Raw genomic sequence first — 14,662 nt, forward strand, 5'->3', positions numbered from 1 at the left:
TCGGACTCCCATCACGGTTCTAAATCTAATCTCACAAAGTGCACTGTAAGAATGATAAATCACCAAAGAGTCCAAATCCGACAAATCGTTTTGGAAAATCGATTTTAATCAAAAAGCACCAAACATGGACTGCTTTGCCAGATTAAAGAGTTGCCACCTAAATATTTTGTTTTGGGAAATTGAGGAAACCCTGACTCGTGCCAAAGGCCACGTGTCCGTCATCACCAAAGTTACCTCGGCTCGAGAACTTGGCTACGTGAGGGGAAGGTCCTGAAATGAGCACCCCCACTCGCCCGATCAAAGATCGGCCTCTACTAAACATGATATGTTATTTTAAAAACACCTGTGTTCTTGTCTGGTTATTAGCTATCTTACTACGTGATGCGCACAGCATACAAGTATAGACTAAATCACTCAATTTGGAACAAAACATCTCATGTTTGTTTTTTTCAAAATCGGTTTGGAATTGCTACCATCAAGTAGGCTAAATCGTGGATTTGCGACCCTCAAGTGGGCTTAAAACATGATGATTTGCCACTTCAAGTGGGCTTAAAACTCGGATTTAGTGAATTGTTCCAATTCAAGTAATGAAGCCTTCATCCACAGGCATTTTTGCAGTTTAGCATTTAAACAAATAGCCTCATGGCAAGCATGCTAACATAGCAACACTTACACACATGCAAGATGCTAAAGCTTGAAGACTCACCGAGTACTCCGAGCCAAAACAAAAAGCTAGTTAGAAATCAAGCATGATCCTAGCCATGTTAAGATGCCTAATGCAATACATGCAAAAATGAAACTAAATAGGATTGGCTACCTAATATGACATATGAATGCAACAATGTGATACATGTATTCAAATAAGTATTGAAATACATTGCAGTTTATATGATGCGCCGAGCCCGGTGCATGCAAGACAAATGAATGATGCAAACATGCAAGCATAAGGTATGCTAATTGAAATATGCCCCAATCTAACCACCGAAAGAGGATAAGTAAAAGGAAGAAAAACGTGGGATTAGAAGACACGCACACACACACGCACACTTATTACAACAATACGTCCTCTCGAAGGATGGTCCGAATAATAAGCAAACTAGCTACGCTAAGCTAAGCTACTTATTACAAAACAACTATTCTAGCTAATTGATTATTACAAACCGAATTGAATAATTAGTTAATCTAAGCTAAGTAAAGCAATTAAGCTAATCAACTATTTAAGCTAATTAATTACAACACATTGAAATATCTAGAAGCAACTAACTAAAAAGCAATAAAGAGAGGGAGACATGCATGCTCGGTCGGTGTCGTCCCGAAAACCCATTGCCTTGCCTTCGGTTGTCTCTGTTTGCACTTGCCTTGATCTCTGAAAATTGTGCCAATCTCCAGATTACCTTTGCTTCAACACAGGGACCTCCTGGTGGATTGCCAGCCACAAAAGGGGGCTGTCAGCCACTACAACTGGCCAGTTAGCCAGTTAAAGTGGCCGGTCGGCCAGTTACTTTTCCAAACTTCTGGTTTTGCTACAACAGAGAACAACAGAGCCAAGACAATGCATTTGCAAGAAAACGTTTGTACTGCCACCCTCCTTTTAATGTCTCAAGTTCAAAGGAGTGTCGCACTCGGTTCTCAAGCCATCAACCAAGCATTTTCAATGCATGATGGCCCAAAAACCAAGCTTGTACAAGGTTGATGAATGCATAAATAAGACTCGAAGAGCCTTCACCCTATCATGCATGATCAAAGAAGGACAGCGACTAAGAAATGTGACACGTTTCATAACTATGAATATGAAACGTCCCATATTTCTTGTGTTTGGATTAATGTCCGATCCAAACACATGCAATGCAACACGCATATGTTATCTTGGCATGTTTTACTTTGCTCAATTCTTGTTTACATATTTTAGCTTACCAATTAGTCCTTTAACCGGTTAAGTCCAATGTGAAGGTCCTCTAATGAGAGAGATGGCCTAAGCCACAAGCACCTCGAGCATGAAAGAAGCCTCATGCTTTTGATTAGTAGAAACCCTCAAGAGAAGGCTAAAACTATTAGGCATGAGAGCCTCAATTCCATGCTCAAGCCAACAAGGGGCTCAAGATCTCTTTCAAAGAGAATGAAAGAGTGAAACAATTGAGTGCAATGGCATATATTTCATCACTGAAATGACATGCTAAATGACTTAAAATCATGCAACAAACAATGCACAACATGTTAATAGCCAAAGACACCAAGCTAGTGAAGTGCATTACACTAGAAGCATGCAATATCGAGCTCAAATAACCAAACCAGCTCAAAACAGAGCTTAATCATGCTAAAACAGTGGCCAAAACGTGATGACACTTAAGCACAAAAAACAAGAAAAGCATGCTCATATGATGGCTCGCAAACAAGGCATAACGCTTAACTTCTGAAAAGCATTGAAAGAGTGATACATATGAGAGTATGACCATGATATATGCTCTGAAATCACATATTAAATGTTACCAAATCATGCAAACAACCCAAGCAAAGCATGCTAGAGGACTCAAAACACAAAGCTATTAAAGCCTATCATGCTATAGCCATACAAAGCGAGCCTCATATGACCTAAACCACTCAAAATAGAGTTAAAGCATGCTAAAACATGAGTAAAATCATGCTGGAGTATAGCCAAAATAAGCTAGAATGATGGGCTAAAATAGCAAGCATGCAAAGCTAGTGAGCAAGGTTACACTACAAGTGTAAGAAGCATGCAAGAGGTGACTTAACCAGGCCAAAACAGAGTTATAACATGCTGAAAGAAGACAAAAAATGGGCTGAGATTAAGCCAACACATTCTAGAATAACAAGCTAACTCATTAGGCATGCAAGGCTAGTGAGCAAGATTACACTACAAGTACAAAGAGCAAGCAACCAATGATCAAACAAGCCAAAAAATAGAGTTATGGCAGGTCTAAAAAGTCACAAAAGCATGCTTCAACAAAGGCACAAAGAAGTAGAAACACATGCTCATTTGGTGGGCCATCAACACATGCAAACAAGATAAGAGGAGAGGGGACTAGCCCCTCCTATGTGGGACTTCAAAACCACCTTTCCACCTTAAAATGTGGTACAAAAGCTTAGCAAATAAGCAATAAAAGAGGGTGGACCACCCCTAACTCCAACAAGGACTCAAACCAACATTTTTAACACTTAAAAATAGAGCATTTTGTAGTTAACAACCAAGCCTAGAACAGCATGCAAAGGTGGCTCAGATGGTGTACAAAAATAAGCTTAAAAGGGGAATATGCTCACATTTGAAGCACAACAGCTAAACAACTTCAAGTCTGAGCTAAAACCAGCCCTTTTAGTCCAAACAAAGCGTTCAGGAACCTCAACAACAAGGTAGTGATGTTTGGGTAAGAGGTTGTGTGCAAAAATGCCAGGAAAACTCACTTTCAAGCCATATATCTATATATATAGAGAGACAGAGAGAGTTCTAGAGAGAGAGTGAATTTTGCTTCCAAAATTTCTGAACCTCAAACAAAGGGGAGAGACCTCCCCATATATAGGCAATGCAAGCAAAAGCTTGCTCGACAAGCTTAAAGCTTGTTTCTATCCCTCCATACTGTATGGAGGATGGCTTCAATGCCCAACAGCTGGCTCAAAAGATCTGTAAATATCAGAAAAAAGAGAAATTGGCCGCCGGCCAGTTCAAGTGACCGACCGGCCACTTCAACTAGCTGACCGACCACCTCAACTAGCTGGCAAAAAGAAAAAGTGGCTGGCAAATGCCAAAACTGGCCGACAGGGCCCCACTCTCCTTCAGCCAAGAGGCACTAAGGTTTGGCCCAAAAACAAGGCCAAAACATAGAGGGTTTAGAGGCTTAAAGATAAGGCGCTCGGCCAAGTCTTTCGAGCACTCAAAATGAGCACAAACATGCACAATCATCGCGCGCACAAAAAATGATGCCTGAGTCTTAAGGTCGGTCAAAAATGGGGTGTTTACAACATCCTACAGGATTCAAAGAGTATTTTCAAATCACTTCTCCACAAGGTGTAAGTTTTGATATAACATGGTTGTGGAAAGAGTTACACAGATTTTATCATAGGACGATGAACACGTGCATCATACTTATATTTTGTTAATTTTCATATACTGTGTTAGTATGTTTTTACTGGACTTTGGCTCACCCTACTTAGGAAACCATTTTCAGGTACCGGTGATATGCTTCCTCCAAGGACGTTGCTTGGAAGGATCTAGGAGTTGGATACTCTATTTTGTTATTTGTGCTTGAATGTTTATTCAAGCCGAGGGCTTTATATGTACAGAGCTTATGGCACTCTCTTTTGTTATAACCAAGCAATGTCTTGGAAAGGTGTAAGCCCGTAGGGCATTTATTTTTGGTTAACTGTTAACTTGTACTACATACTATAAATTCAAGATGTATATTTATGAATGTATATTGTATGTGGTATCTTTTGTAATACGAACTCTGATGAATGAAAGTATTTTATTTCCGTTATCCTTTCGTCCATGAGTTGGATTTATTACATTATTTTGGGGGCATGACATTGAGGATTCAAACAGGGTATAGTAGGATACTTTGAAGAGTCACCTATGTGGGTGTGAAGTGGGGCCGCTTCTAGAAGAATTGGGAAGGCCAAGATTCTTTGAAACCACTCGCTAAACCAGGCTAGTGCTCAAGGCCATACAAGGCACACCAGTGAGAACAGAATGGTGGTAGGAGTAATTCTCATGTGAGATCTATTGTTTCAGTTTACATAAACGGCAGAGTAGTTCAAGATGTCATATTTAATGATCAGCCAGTAAACTCGATAGGTTTTCACTGGGGGCGGGTCAAAGCCAAAAGCTACCGTCTCTAATGTCGAGGTTAGTCTGTTGTACTCTCTCTCCGAGTCATTATTGTTGAACGGTGTCCATTTGTTGAGTCATTCGGTCAATTTTTATTCATGTGGAGGATTGTTGGAAAAAATGGATTTTTGGTGGCTTTAATTAAATATTAAAGTGGGTCCTAACCATCTATTGTGTTTGGTCAAAGTTAGTCTAGGTACTTTGCAGTGAGATCTTTACACCACAAAAAAGAATGGCCAAAATCTATTAAGAAGTAAATGAGAAATTGCTTCATAAAGTTAGCTTCATGAAAATTCGTTTTTGTCACTGAAAATAAACTTTTGGCGACCAAAATTTTGCTCGCCAAAGGTAAAAAAAACTAATTTTTTATTTTCCATTCTGTGACTAAATGGTTTTAGTAGCCAAAACTCAATATACAACGACTAAAATTCTTTTGCCGCTGAAAATAAACTTTTGGGGACCAAAACTTTGGTCGCCAAAGGTAAAAAATGATTTTTTATTTTCTATTCAACGACTAAATAGTTTTAATAGTCAAAACTCAATATACGGCGATTAAAATTCTTTCTTGTAGCCAATTCTGGCATTTTTAGCTACTAAATATATTTTTAGTCGCCAATAACCAATATACACCGACTAAAAAAAATAGTAGCTAAATATTTTATTTTTGCCGACTAAAAAAATTTTTAGTTGCCATTTTTACAACTTTTGGCGACTAAATTTTTTTTAGCAGACAATTTTGGTCGCTGAAGGTGCATTTTGTTGTAGTGTTTAGAAGAATCATATTGGAATAACACATAATATATGTATAACAAGTTTATGAATACAAAACCGGGGAATCAACTATATAAAATAAAAGTATCTTTTATGATGATTCTCATAATCTGATATATATAACCAAAATTTATTTATGTGATTGATTTTTGTGGGGATGTGGTTTTAGGAAATACTCTTCTGATCCTAGGGGACGCTCGTGATCCACCGATAGGCACCTGAAAGGAAGTAAACACTCCAGTCGGGGGTGCCGGAATTAGCACTCCGACGGACAAGTCAGTCGCTCGTTCTAGATTACTTGTATTCTAAGTTAAACCCCACAATTATCACATACCTTTCTCAGTTTTCTATTCCTTTATTTATACTCGTTCCCTGGGCCTCGGGGCCAGGTCCACTTTTCGCTCATTATGTTTATATTTACTCGGCTCCATAGCTCAGTACCTATTCGGCCCATCTACCCTTTATATTCGGCATCCTGATGGTTCTGGACAGAGCCGGGCAATACCTGTCTGTTAAGTATGCCTCGTTTAAAATTCGGCTCCCACAATTGCCCCCCAAACACCCTTCTAGCATCAGTTAGTCGGCGTGTTTGGTTCCTGATTTGGGAAAACAGAAATTCGGCAGTTAATCCTCTTCCCGATGCATGTCAGGACGCGTATATGCTTTTCGGTCACTGTAACGCCTTCCCGCCTCATTCGTGCTTCTCTCGCATTTATTATGATTTGAAGTTTAAGTCCCTTCAAACACATACTTTTTCGAATATTTGAACCTTTTGGACCGCCTATCGGTATTTCATCTCCGATGTATTTTCTTCAACTCCTCTCCGTCTTCTTCTCGTTCCTTTTGCCTCTCGTAAGTCTTCTTTTCTTTTCTTTGCAATCCTACTTTCCATATTTATTTTTTGCTTTAGAATATCCTTGAGTTCTCTCTAGAATGGCTAAGCATTTGAAAGACCTCCTCTCTGAGGGTCAAATTTCTGGGTTTCGAAAACATTTCTCTATTCCTGATGATGTTCATCTATCTCTAGTAACGGAGAGTTCCCTGGATATGGAGAGGGATGACCCAAATACAATCATGTTCCCTCTCCTGTCCATTGCGGAGGGTGGCGTTCACTTTCCTCTATATCCATTTCTTAGGGCCGTCCTCCGCCACTGGGATCCGATTCCCTCGCAACTCAATATGAATTTTTTTCGAATTGTAATGGGAATTGTTGAATTGAATCGGTGCCTCAAGATCAACCTGGGCATTCCTGCGATTCGGCATTGCTACGTTTTAGCCAAATCCTCTGGTCGGCTCGGTCGTTACTTTCTCAGGGCCAGGGACACCGACCATCACTTGGTAACCATGCTTGCCAGCTCTGGCAAACGAGTTGGTGATGTAATGGTCAATGTTCGGGGCAACTGGGAATTCGACGAAGGCGAAGATCGCCTGGACCCTATTACCAGATGGAGGGGTGAACCAGGTTGCCGTGTGATTTCTTGTTTGTTGAACTTTCTTTTATTCGGCTTCTTCTCCAAATATAATCCTCCATTTTTGCAGGCAACAAGTTGAAGACGGTTCTGACCTCGGCTGACGACGCAGTACTTTCGGACATTAAGACTGCGCTAACGTATTTTAGCCGTCCAAACGTACAGAAACAAGGCTGAGCCGCTCATATTCTTCTGAGGTACGAGCCTACCTATACTACGTTCTCGGCCGCAGACAACATTCCGATCCTAACCGGCGAACAACACCATTCGGCTCTTATCTTTCCCAGCTTCAAGTCCCTGAGACAGATTGGTCTCGAGACTTCCGATTTGGAGCAAGACTTAGAGCCGAAAGTCAAGGTGGTCACCGAATCAACCAGGGAGTTCATTACCGAGGCCGAAGAGGTTGACAAAGCTCTGAAATCAGCGTTTGAAACTGCCGATCTTAACCAGCCTAACTCACCGTCCATTTCGGGTTGAGTGGAGTTTTCTTTGGGAGACATTTTTACGGATTTGGGGGACTTGCCCGGCTATTTTTCTGAAGGCATGGCTAGGGAAAATCTCACACAGATGGCAAGAAAGAGAAATGCCGAGTGAATGGCTGCTCGAAAGAAAGCAGAGGCCGCTCGTTCTGAGCCTGCCCCTGTTGAATCTTTACAACCCGTTACTGCAGAAGAAAGGGCTCAAATCATTTTGGATGAGACAGAGAGGGAGGCCGAATAGCAGGTCACGGAAGAACGACTGGTTCGTAAAGAACGGGGCAAAAAACATAATGCTGAGGGAGACGCAGGCTCGGAGGATAGTCTTGTTGGCAAAAGGCCTCGTTTAGAGGAATCCGACGTGGTTCCTTTTGTTGTTCAACCAAAGATCAAAAACATGCCAATCTCTAATGACGCATCCGTCATAAAGGATCCAGCCGTAGCATTGAGCTTGGCCACGTCGGTTTCACTGCCTGCTGATAAGGCCACCTTTCAAGAAGAGCCAGATTTGGAGCTTATAGCGTTCGCTGCCCAGTCTGCCCTTCTGGTATGTATACGATATTCTCTTTTCTGCTCGTTTGATTTGGTTTTCAAACTATATTGCTTGATGTGATGATCCCGATTTGTTTTACAGACGGCTGGAAGGATAGCCGAACTAGGCCACCAGCAGCATGATGCCGCCGAAAGAATTGGCCGCTTAAAGTCTGAAGCTGAAGGTGAAAGGAGCAGGGCTGAGTTCGAGGCGATGAGGGCCACTATGGAAAATGCGCGAGCCGAAGTGGAAATGGAAAGGGCTCAGACTGCTGACCAGCTCAGATCCAAAGCCGAGGATAGGGAGAACGCGAGCAAGGAATCGCTCAAGTTAGCCAATGAGGCACTTGCCAAGGTAGAGGCTGAGTTAAAGGAGTTGAAGGCGGCCAAGGAAAAAGCCGAATCCGAAGTTTCTACGGTGCTTGAGGCTGGGAAGAGCACCGCCTTCAAGGAATACGTAGACGAAGTCCCCAAATTCGAAAATTGGGGATTCAAACATGGGTGGCTCAAAGCCCTTGCTGCTATTGGAGCTACATTGAGCGTGCCAATTCCATACGAGCAAGTGGACATTGAGCCACTTGAGTCTAATCCCGAGGATTGATTTGGGAGACATTCTAGTTTTATTAAGTATATTCAATGTACATTTTTTGGATTTTCATATGTAAAATGTCCGCTGCCAGCGCCCAGTTTATGAATGAAAATTTTATATGCTCTCAAGTTATTTTTCGCATTGTCTGTTATATGAGCATATAGTTAGGAGAGTCAGCAGTTAGAACAAAATGTCAAGCATGCGTAAGACGGCAGACTTAATGGCCGATTAAAATTAGGGATCTGATTTAGTCAGAAACAAAATGAATTCAAGGCTAGTGCCCCAGCTGGTTCACGAACATAGAACGCCGAATAAAACGTAATAAATTTTGCACGTAAGAATCGATTCGTGGAACGGCTAGGGCATTCGAGCCGTATATATTGATCTGATTTAGTCAGAAATAAAATGAATTCAAGACTAGTGCTTAGATAAATCGATTCGTGGACTGGCTATGGCACTCGAGCCATATAGATTGATGAATCTGCCCTTGCCCCAGCTGGTTCACAAACGTAGAATGCCAAATAAAGCGTAATAAATTTTGCACGTAAGAATGGATTCATGGAACGACTGGGGCACTCGAGCCGTATATATTGATCTGATTTAGTCAGAAACAAAATGAATTCAAGGCTAGTGCTAAGATAAATCGATTCATGGACCGGCTGTGGCACTCGAGCCGTATAGATTGATGAATCTGCCCTTGCCCCAGCTGGTTCACAAACGTAGAACGCCGAATAAAACGTAATAAATTTTGCACGTAAGAATCGATTCGTGGAATGGCTGGGGCACTCGAGCCGTATATATTTATCTGATTTAGTCAGAAACAAAATGAAGTCAAGACTAGTGCTCAGATAAATCGATTCGTGGAACGGCTGGGGAACTCGAGCCGTAAAGATTGATGAATCTGCCCTTGCCCCAGCTGGTTCATGAACCGAGAACGCTGTATATCAGCGGTTGATGGGGCTATTGAGGCTTGGTTCAGTCAGCGATTGGGGCGATTGGGACATACAGGACGGTACGGGATGGGCTATTCGCACTTCATTATTAATGAGGTAGCCTCAGAGATGCTGCCCTTGTAGGGAATAAATGGGCGTGTATTTCGTGAACGAGGGTCCTATTTACATGCTAAATGAGCATCTCAGTCTCGCTCTTTGAGGAAGGCGAAACAAGTGCGAATGTCAAATAAGCTTTTCTTCAATAGCAGAGGTCAGGCGAAGACACTAGCTGAGCTGGGAGGTGCCATGATTCGAAGCGGTGAACCGTCACAGGCGGTAGGACGTCGAGGGGTCGGGAGAGACACCAATCTCCTCAATGTCGAAGTAGAACGCATAGGAGGGATAGTCAGCCACAGCATAAGTCTCTTCAATCTCATCCTGGAAGGGAATCCAACGAAACTCCTCGCCCATTTAGTTTTGCAGTCTTCATAGGTAATAGACCGATGACGGAGGCGAATTCCATCATTCGAGGCCCAAATGTGGCAGTCAAGTTTGCTCGACAGATTTTTCTGCCTGAAGTTTAGCAGTCGATGGTAGGCCATTCGGACTTCAAAGTGTTTCGTGAAGGCATTCACAGGGCAGTAAGGGGACTTTACATGGCTTATGAGATCGGTATGCATCTCCGCGCCGCTCGTCGGGACATAGAACAGAGAGACGAACGCGTTCGGAAGTTAGAAGCTCGCGCCGAAAAGGCCGACCGCGAGGTGAGGAAAAACAAGCCTGCGTCGCCCCAATCAGCCATCCTCCCCAGCCCGGTTGTCGCAGAGAGGGTTACTCAAAGGCTAATTAGTGATGCGATCGCTGATCGTAGTACGGCGAGCATGTTTGCGATCAAGACTGCGAGAAACGTGGCCTATGAAAAGGGCTTTCATGACGGCTGGCTGGTCGGAATTCAGAAGACCAAAGAAAAGCTTGCCGAAGAAGTTTGCCGATGTGAGAAGCGTGGCTTTAAGCACGGTTGAATCAGGGCATCTTATGCCACGGAAGCTCTCCGGGCGTCGGGAATTGATTCAGCGCTGCCACTCTACCAACGTAATCATTTTTCGTTTTCTACTTTTGAAGTCGAGAAGAGTGAGGATGAGGACGACGCCGTGTAAAAATACTATGTAATTGTGTAATTGTTGCCTGATTGAATAAAACTTCCTATTTTAAATGTTTCATTGTAATCTACATTCGGGACACACGTGTTTGCATATGTTTTCATTGTATAAACATTGTCTGGCTAAAGTAGTCATTTAATTCTGAACGGTTACGTGCCAGCTTGTCAAGATCGCTCCGCCGATTAGGCTCCAAATTTGGAGACTTGTATCGGTCGGCGTGATGCGCCGATGAGGCTCCAAATTCAGAGGCTTAATTGGCCCAAACGTGCCATGCTCCAGGGGCTTCTAACCCGGAAACTGTCATCCTATCTTTAATTGCCATAATTAGTCCATTTTAACTCAAAAAAGCCAAAAATTAGTACATGGAATGGCTATGGCCAACATCTATCGGCATCTGTCTTTTGGAGTTCAGTATTAATGACGTTGCTTCAGGGTCACCGCAAGGATTAAAAATAGATTGCCTCGGTCTTTTCGCCCTAGTAATTTCACTTAGTGTGTTCAGGCTTGCTTTAAAACAACTTTGTTGCATGGGGCAGACAAATGCGAATGTCAAATGGAATTTTCCTCAACAGTAGAAGAGGGGCTCGATGCTTGACTGAGCTTGACACTGCAATGAATCGCAGCAAGGAACCCACCCGTGCGAGGGGTGGGGCTTTCAAAGAATGGAAAGAACGTCGACCTCCAAGCAGTCGAAGCAGATCACCCCGAAGGAAGGAAGAGGCCGACGTAGCGCTACAACCATTGAATTTTACTGTTTTCGTGAGAAATTCCTTTCTTGTCTTGGATCTTGGCCTTGACATTGTCTATGGTGTCGAGGCTCTCGACCTTGAGAATGATTGTCGCGCCGGTGTGAACATTGTGGGTTCGAGCGCGGTCAGATCGAAGAATTTCGAGCTACGGACGCTCTCTGGGTAGCGGGCGTTGATCCGGCGCTACCGCTGTACCTTCGCGACCACTTCCCCTCTTTTGCCTTCTAAATTTGAGAAGGGTGAGGATGAAGGTGACGCCGTATGAAAGTAGACTTTGTAATGCTCGAACGCGAATTGCATTTTTGTAATTATTGTTTAATCGAATAAAATTTTTTATTTTAAAAGTTTGTATTTCATTGTTAATTTTTGTTAAGCATCTTATTTCGAGTGTTGTTTATGCCGCTGTGCCGGCTCGAGTTACATTTCCCCGCTCGGATGTGCACTGAGGGCGCTCCGAATTCGGAATGTTATTCGGTTTTTGGAAGCCTTATTGACCCAACGGTGTTATGCGCCGAGGGCTCTCCGAATCCAGAGACTTTATCGACCCAACGGCGTTATGCGCCGAGGGCACTCCGAATCCGGACACTTTATTGGCCCAACGGCAAGACGCGCCGAGAGGGCTCCAAATCCGGAGGCTTTATTGTCCCAATGGCGACATGCGCCGAGGGGGCTCCGAATTCGGAGGCTTTACTTGGCCAATCGTGATATCCACGAAAGGCGCTCTGAATCCGGAGGCTTTACTTGGCGAATCGTGATATCCACGAAGGGCGCTCCGAATCCGAAGGCTTTATCGGCCCAACGGCGTCATGCGCCGAGGGGGCTCCGATTCCAGAGGCTTTATCGTCCCAACGGCATCATGCTCCGAATCCGGAGGCTTTACTTGGCCAATCGTGATATCCACAAAGGACGTTCCGAATCCGGAGGCCTTATCAGCCCAACGGCATGATGCGCGGAGGGGGTTCCGAATCCGGAGGCTTCATCGTCCCAACGACGTCATGCGCCGAGAGGGCTCTGAATTCGGAGGCTTTACTTGGCCAATCATGATATCCACGAAGGGCGCTCCGAATCCGGAGACTTTATCGGCCCAACGGCGTCATGCGCTGAGGGGCTCCGAATCCAGAGGCTTTACATGGCCAATCGTGATATCCACGAAGGGCACTCCGAATCCGGAGGCTTTATCGGCCCAACGACGTCATGCGCCGAGGGGGCTCGGAATCCGGAGGCTTTACTTGGCCAATCATGATATCCATGAAGTGCGCTCCGAATCCGGAGGCTTTATCGGCCCAACGGCGCCATGCGCTGAGGGGGCTCCGAATCCAGAGGCTTTATCGGCCCAACGGCGTCATGCGCCGATGGGGCTTTTTGGTCAGAATTCCCTTTTTGATTAGATTTGGCAAAAGATGGGATAATATTTGCCCAACAAGAATCCTTGCATTTACAAAGGAGGAATATGTACATGGAGAATCATTTAAGAACTGAGATCATTCCCCACAAGTCGGGTTTAATGACAATTCCCGAGTTCCAAGGCCGTAAAGTGTTTGTAGGCCGATATGGAATCCTTCCGATGATGAACGTGTTAGTCGAGGATGTTCCGATTCGGTATTTCAGGAGGGTGATAGAATGCTGGTGCGGAGTGCAGGGAACCACGGATTTGCTCAATACCGTATTGGCTGGGAAAGCGCAATAGCTGATGGTAGGTGCTAGGCACGGCTTGGATAGCATGCAACCAAGTTCGCCCCATGATGATATTATACGGCGATGGGAGCTTGATGACCAAGAATTCTACATCCATCATTCGAGAGTCGGCTCGAACGGGTAGTGTTATCCTCCCTAACGGATACTCTGGATTCGCGTTGAAGCCAAACAATGGATGGGGAGCCGGAGACAGGTCTGATTGATTGAGTCCGAGTCTGACGAAGGTTTCGTAATACATAATCTCCGACGTGCTTCCTTGGTCTATGAAGACGCGTTCAACGACGAATCGATTTACGTGTAGCTCAATGACCAACGGATCACTATGGGCGAGTGTTACGCCGATAAGATCAGAATTGTTGAAGATAATATTTGGAGCTTCGTGGGGCTGCCTCGATGGTGTGAATTGCTTCTGGGGGGCGTAGATCATATGAATGATGCCGAGCGGAGGCGAATCCTGTCTAAGGGCAACAGTTTTGATTGCGTTCTTTCGTACGTGTTGCTGAAGTCGACCATCTTGCACCAATTCCTCAAGGTGGTCTTTTAGAGCATAGCAGCTGTCCGTATCATGACCGTGATCTTTGTGATATTCACACCGTCTGTCCCGTCTTCTCGTGTCGGGAGGTCCCACCATTTTGGATGGCCATTTAAAAAATGGAAGATGTTGGATTTGGGACATAACAGAGCTAATTGAATTAGACAGCTCCGTATATTTCTTGTTGGAGTCGCTATCAGTGTCTTGTTGCCGGACTCGAGGTCGTCGACCACCTGCTTTCAGGGGTCGCTCCGGGTCTTGGCGTACGGCTTGTTTGGACTTTGTCACCTCTAGTGCCAAATCCTGACGGAGATGCTCGTTCTCAGCGATCATGTTCTCCAACCGCTGCTCGTTTTGCTTTGCCTGCTCCACGATCACCTGCATTGCCTCATGTTCTGGAGTCGAAGGTGAACCGAAGTTCAAAGCGCGTCTTACTGGGTTAGGCTCCGGTCCGTGCGTGTTTGTTGGAGTGAAGTCGTCTATCTGTGTGGTGTCATCAGCGACTATTGGAGGGTCCTCCGTTGCGTCCGCTATGAATGTTCTTGAGTATTCCCACAGACGGCGCCAATTGTGGGGATGTGGTTTTAGGAAATACTCTTTTGATCCTGGGGGACGCTCGTGATCCACCGATAGGCACCTGAAAGGAAGTAAACACTCCGATCGGGGGTGCCAGAATTAGCACTCCGACAGACAAGTCAGTCTCTCATTCTAGATTACTTGTATGCTAAGTTAAACAACACAATTATCACATACCTTTATCAGTCTGCTATTCCTTTATTTATACGCGTTCCTTGGGCCTCGGCGCCAGGTCCACTTTTCGCTCATTATGTTTATATTTACTCGGCTCCATAGCTCAGTACCTATTCGGCCCATCTACCCTTTATATTCGGCATCCTGATGGTTCTGGACAGAGCCGAGCAA

The 14,662-nt window shown here is 44.3% G+C and overlaps 1 protein-coding gene across 1 annotated transcript; it reads right to left on the reverse strand.

Moving 5' to 3' along the window:
• Positions 1–13,090: 13,090 nt before the first annotated feature.
• Positions 13,091–13,636, reverse strand: LOC145796132 (uncharacterized). The gene has a single exon (XM_082881148.1). The coding sequence runs from the start codon at positions 13,634–13,636 to the stop codon at positions 13,091–13,093; it is 546 nt and encodes a 181-aa protein (XP_082737274.1).
• Positions 13,637–14,662: the final 1,026 nt, after the last annotated feature.

Source organism: Camellia sinensis, chromosome 7 (assembly GCF_055761805.1).
Source record: "Camellia sinensis isolate YWXY chromosome 7, ASM5576180v1, whole genome shotgun sequence".
Lineage (NCBI taxonomy): Eukaryota > Viridiplantae > Streptophyta > Magnoliopsida > Ericales > Theaceae > Camellia > Camellia sinensis.

Bases quoted from the DNA above. Each gene is read 5' to 3' on its own strand.
- LOC145796132 (XM_082881148.1), bottom strand. From the start codon at position 13,636: ATGATCTACGCCCCCCAGAAGCAATTCACACCATCGAGGCAGCCCCAC.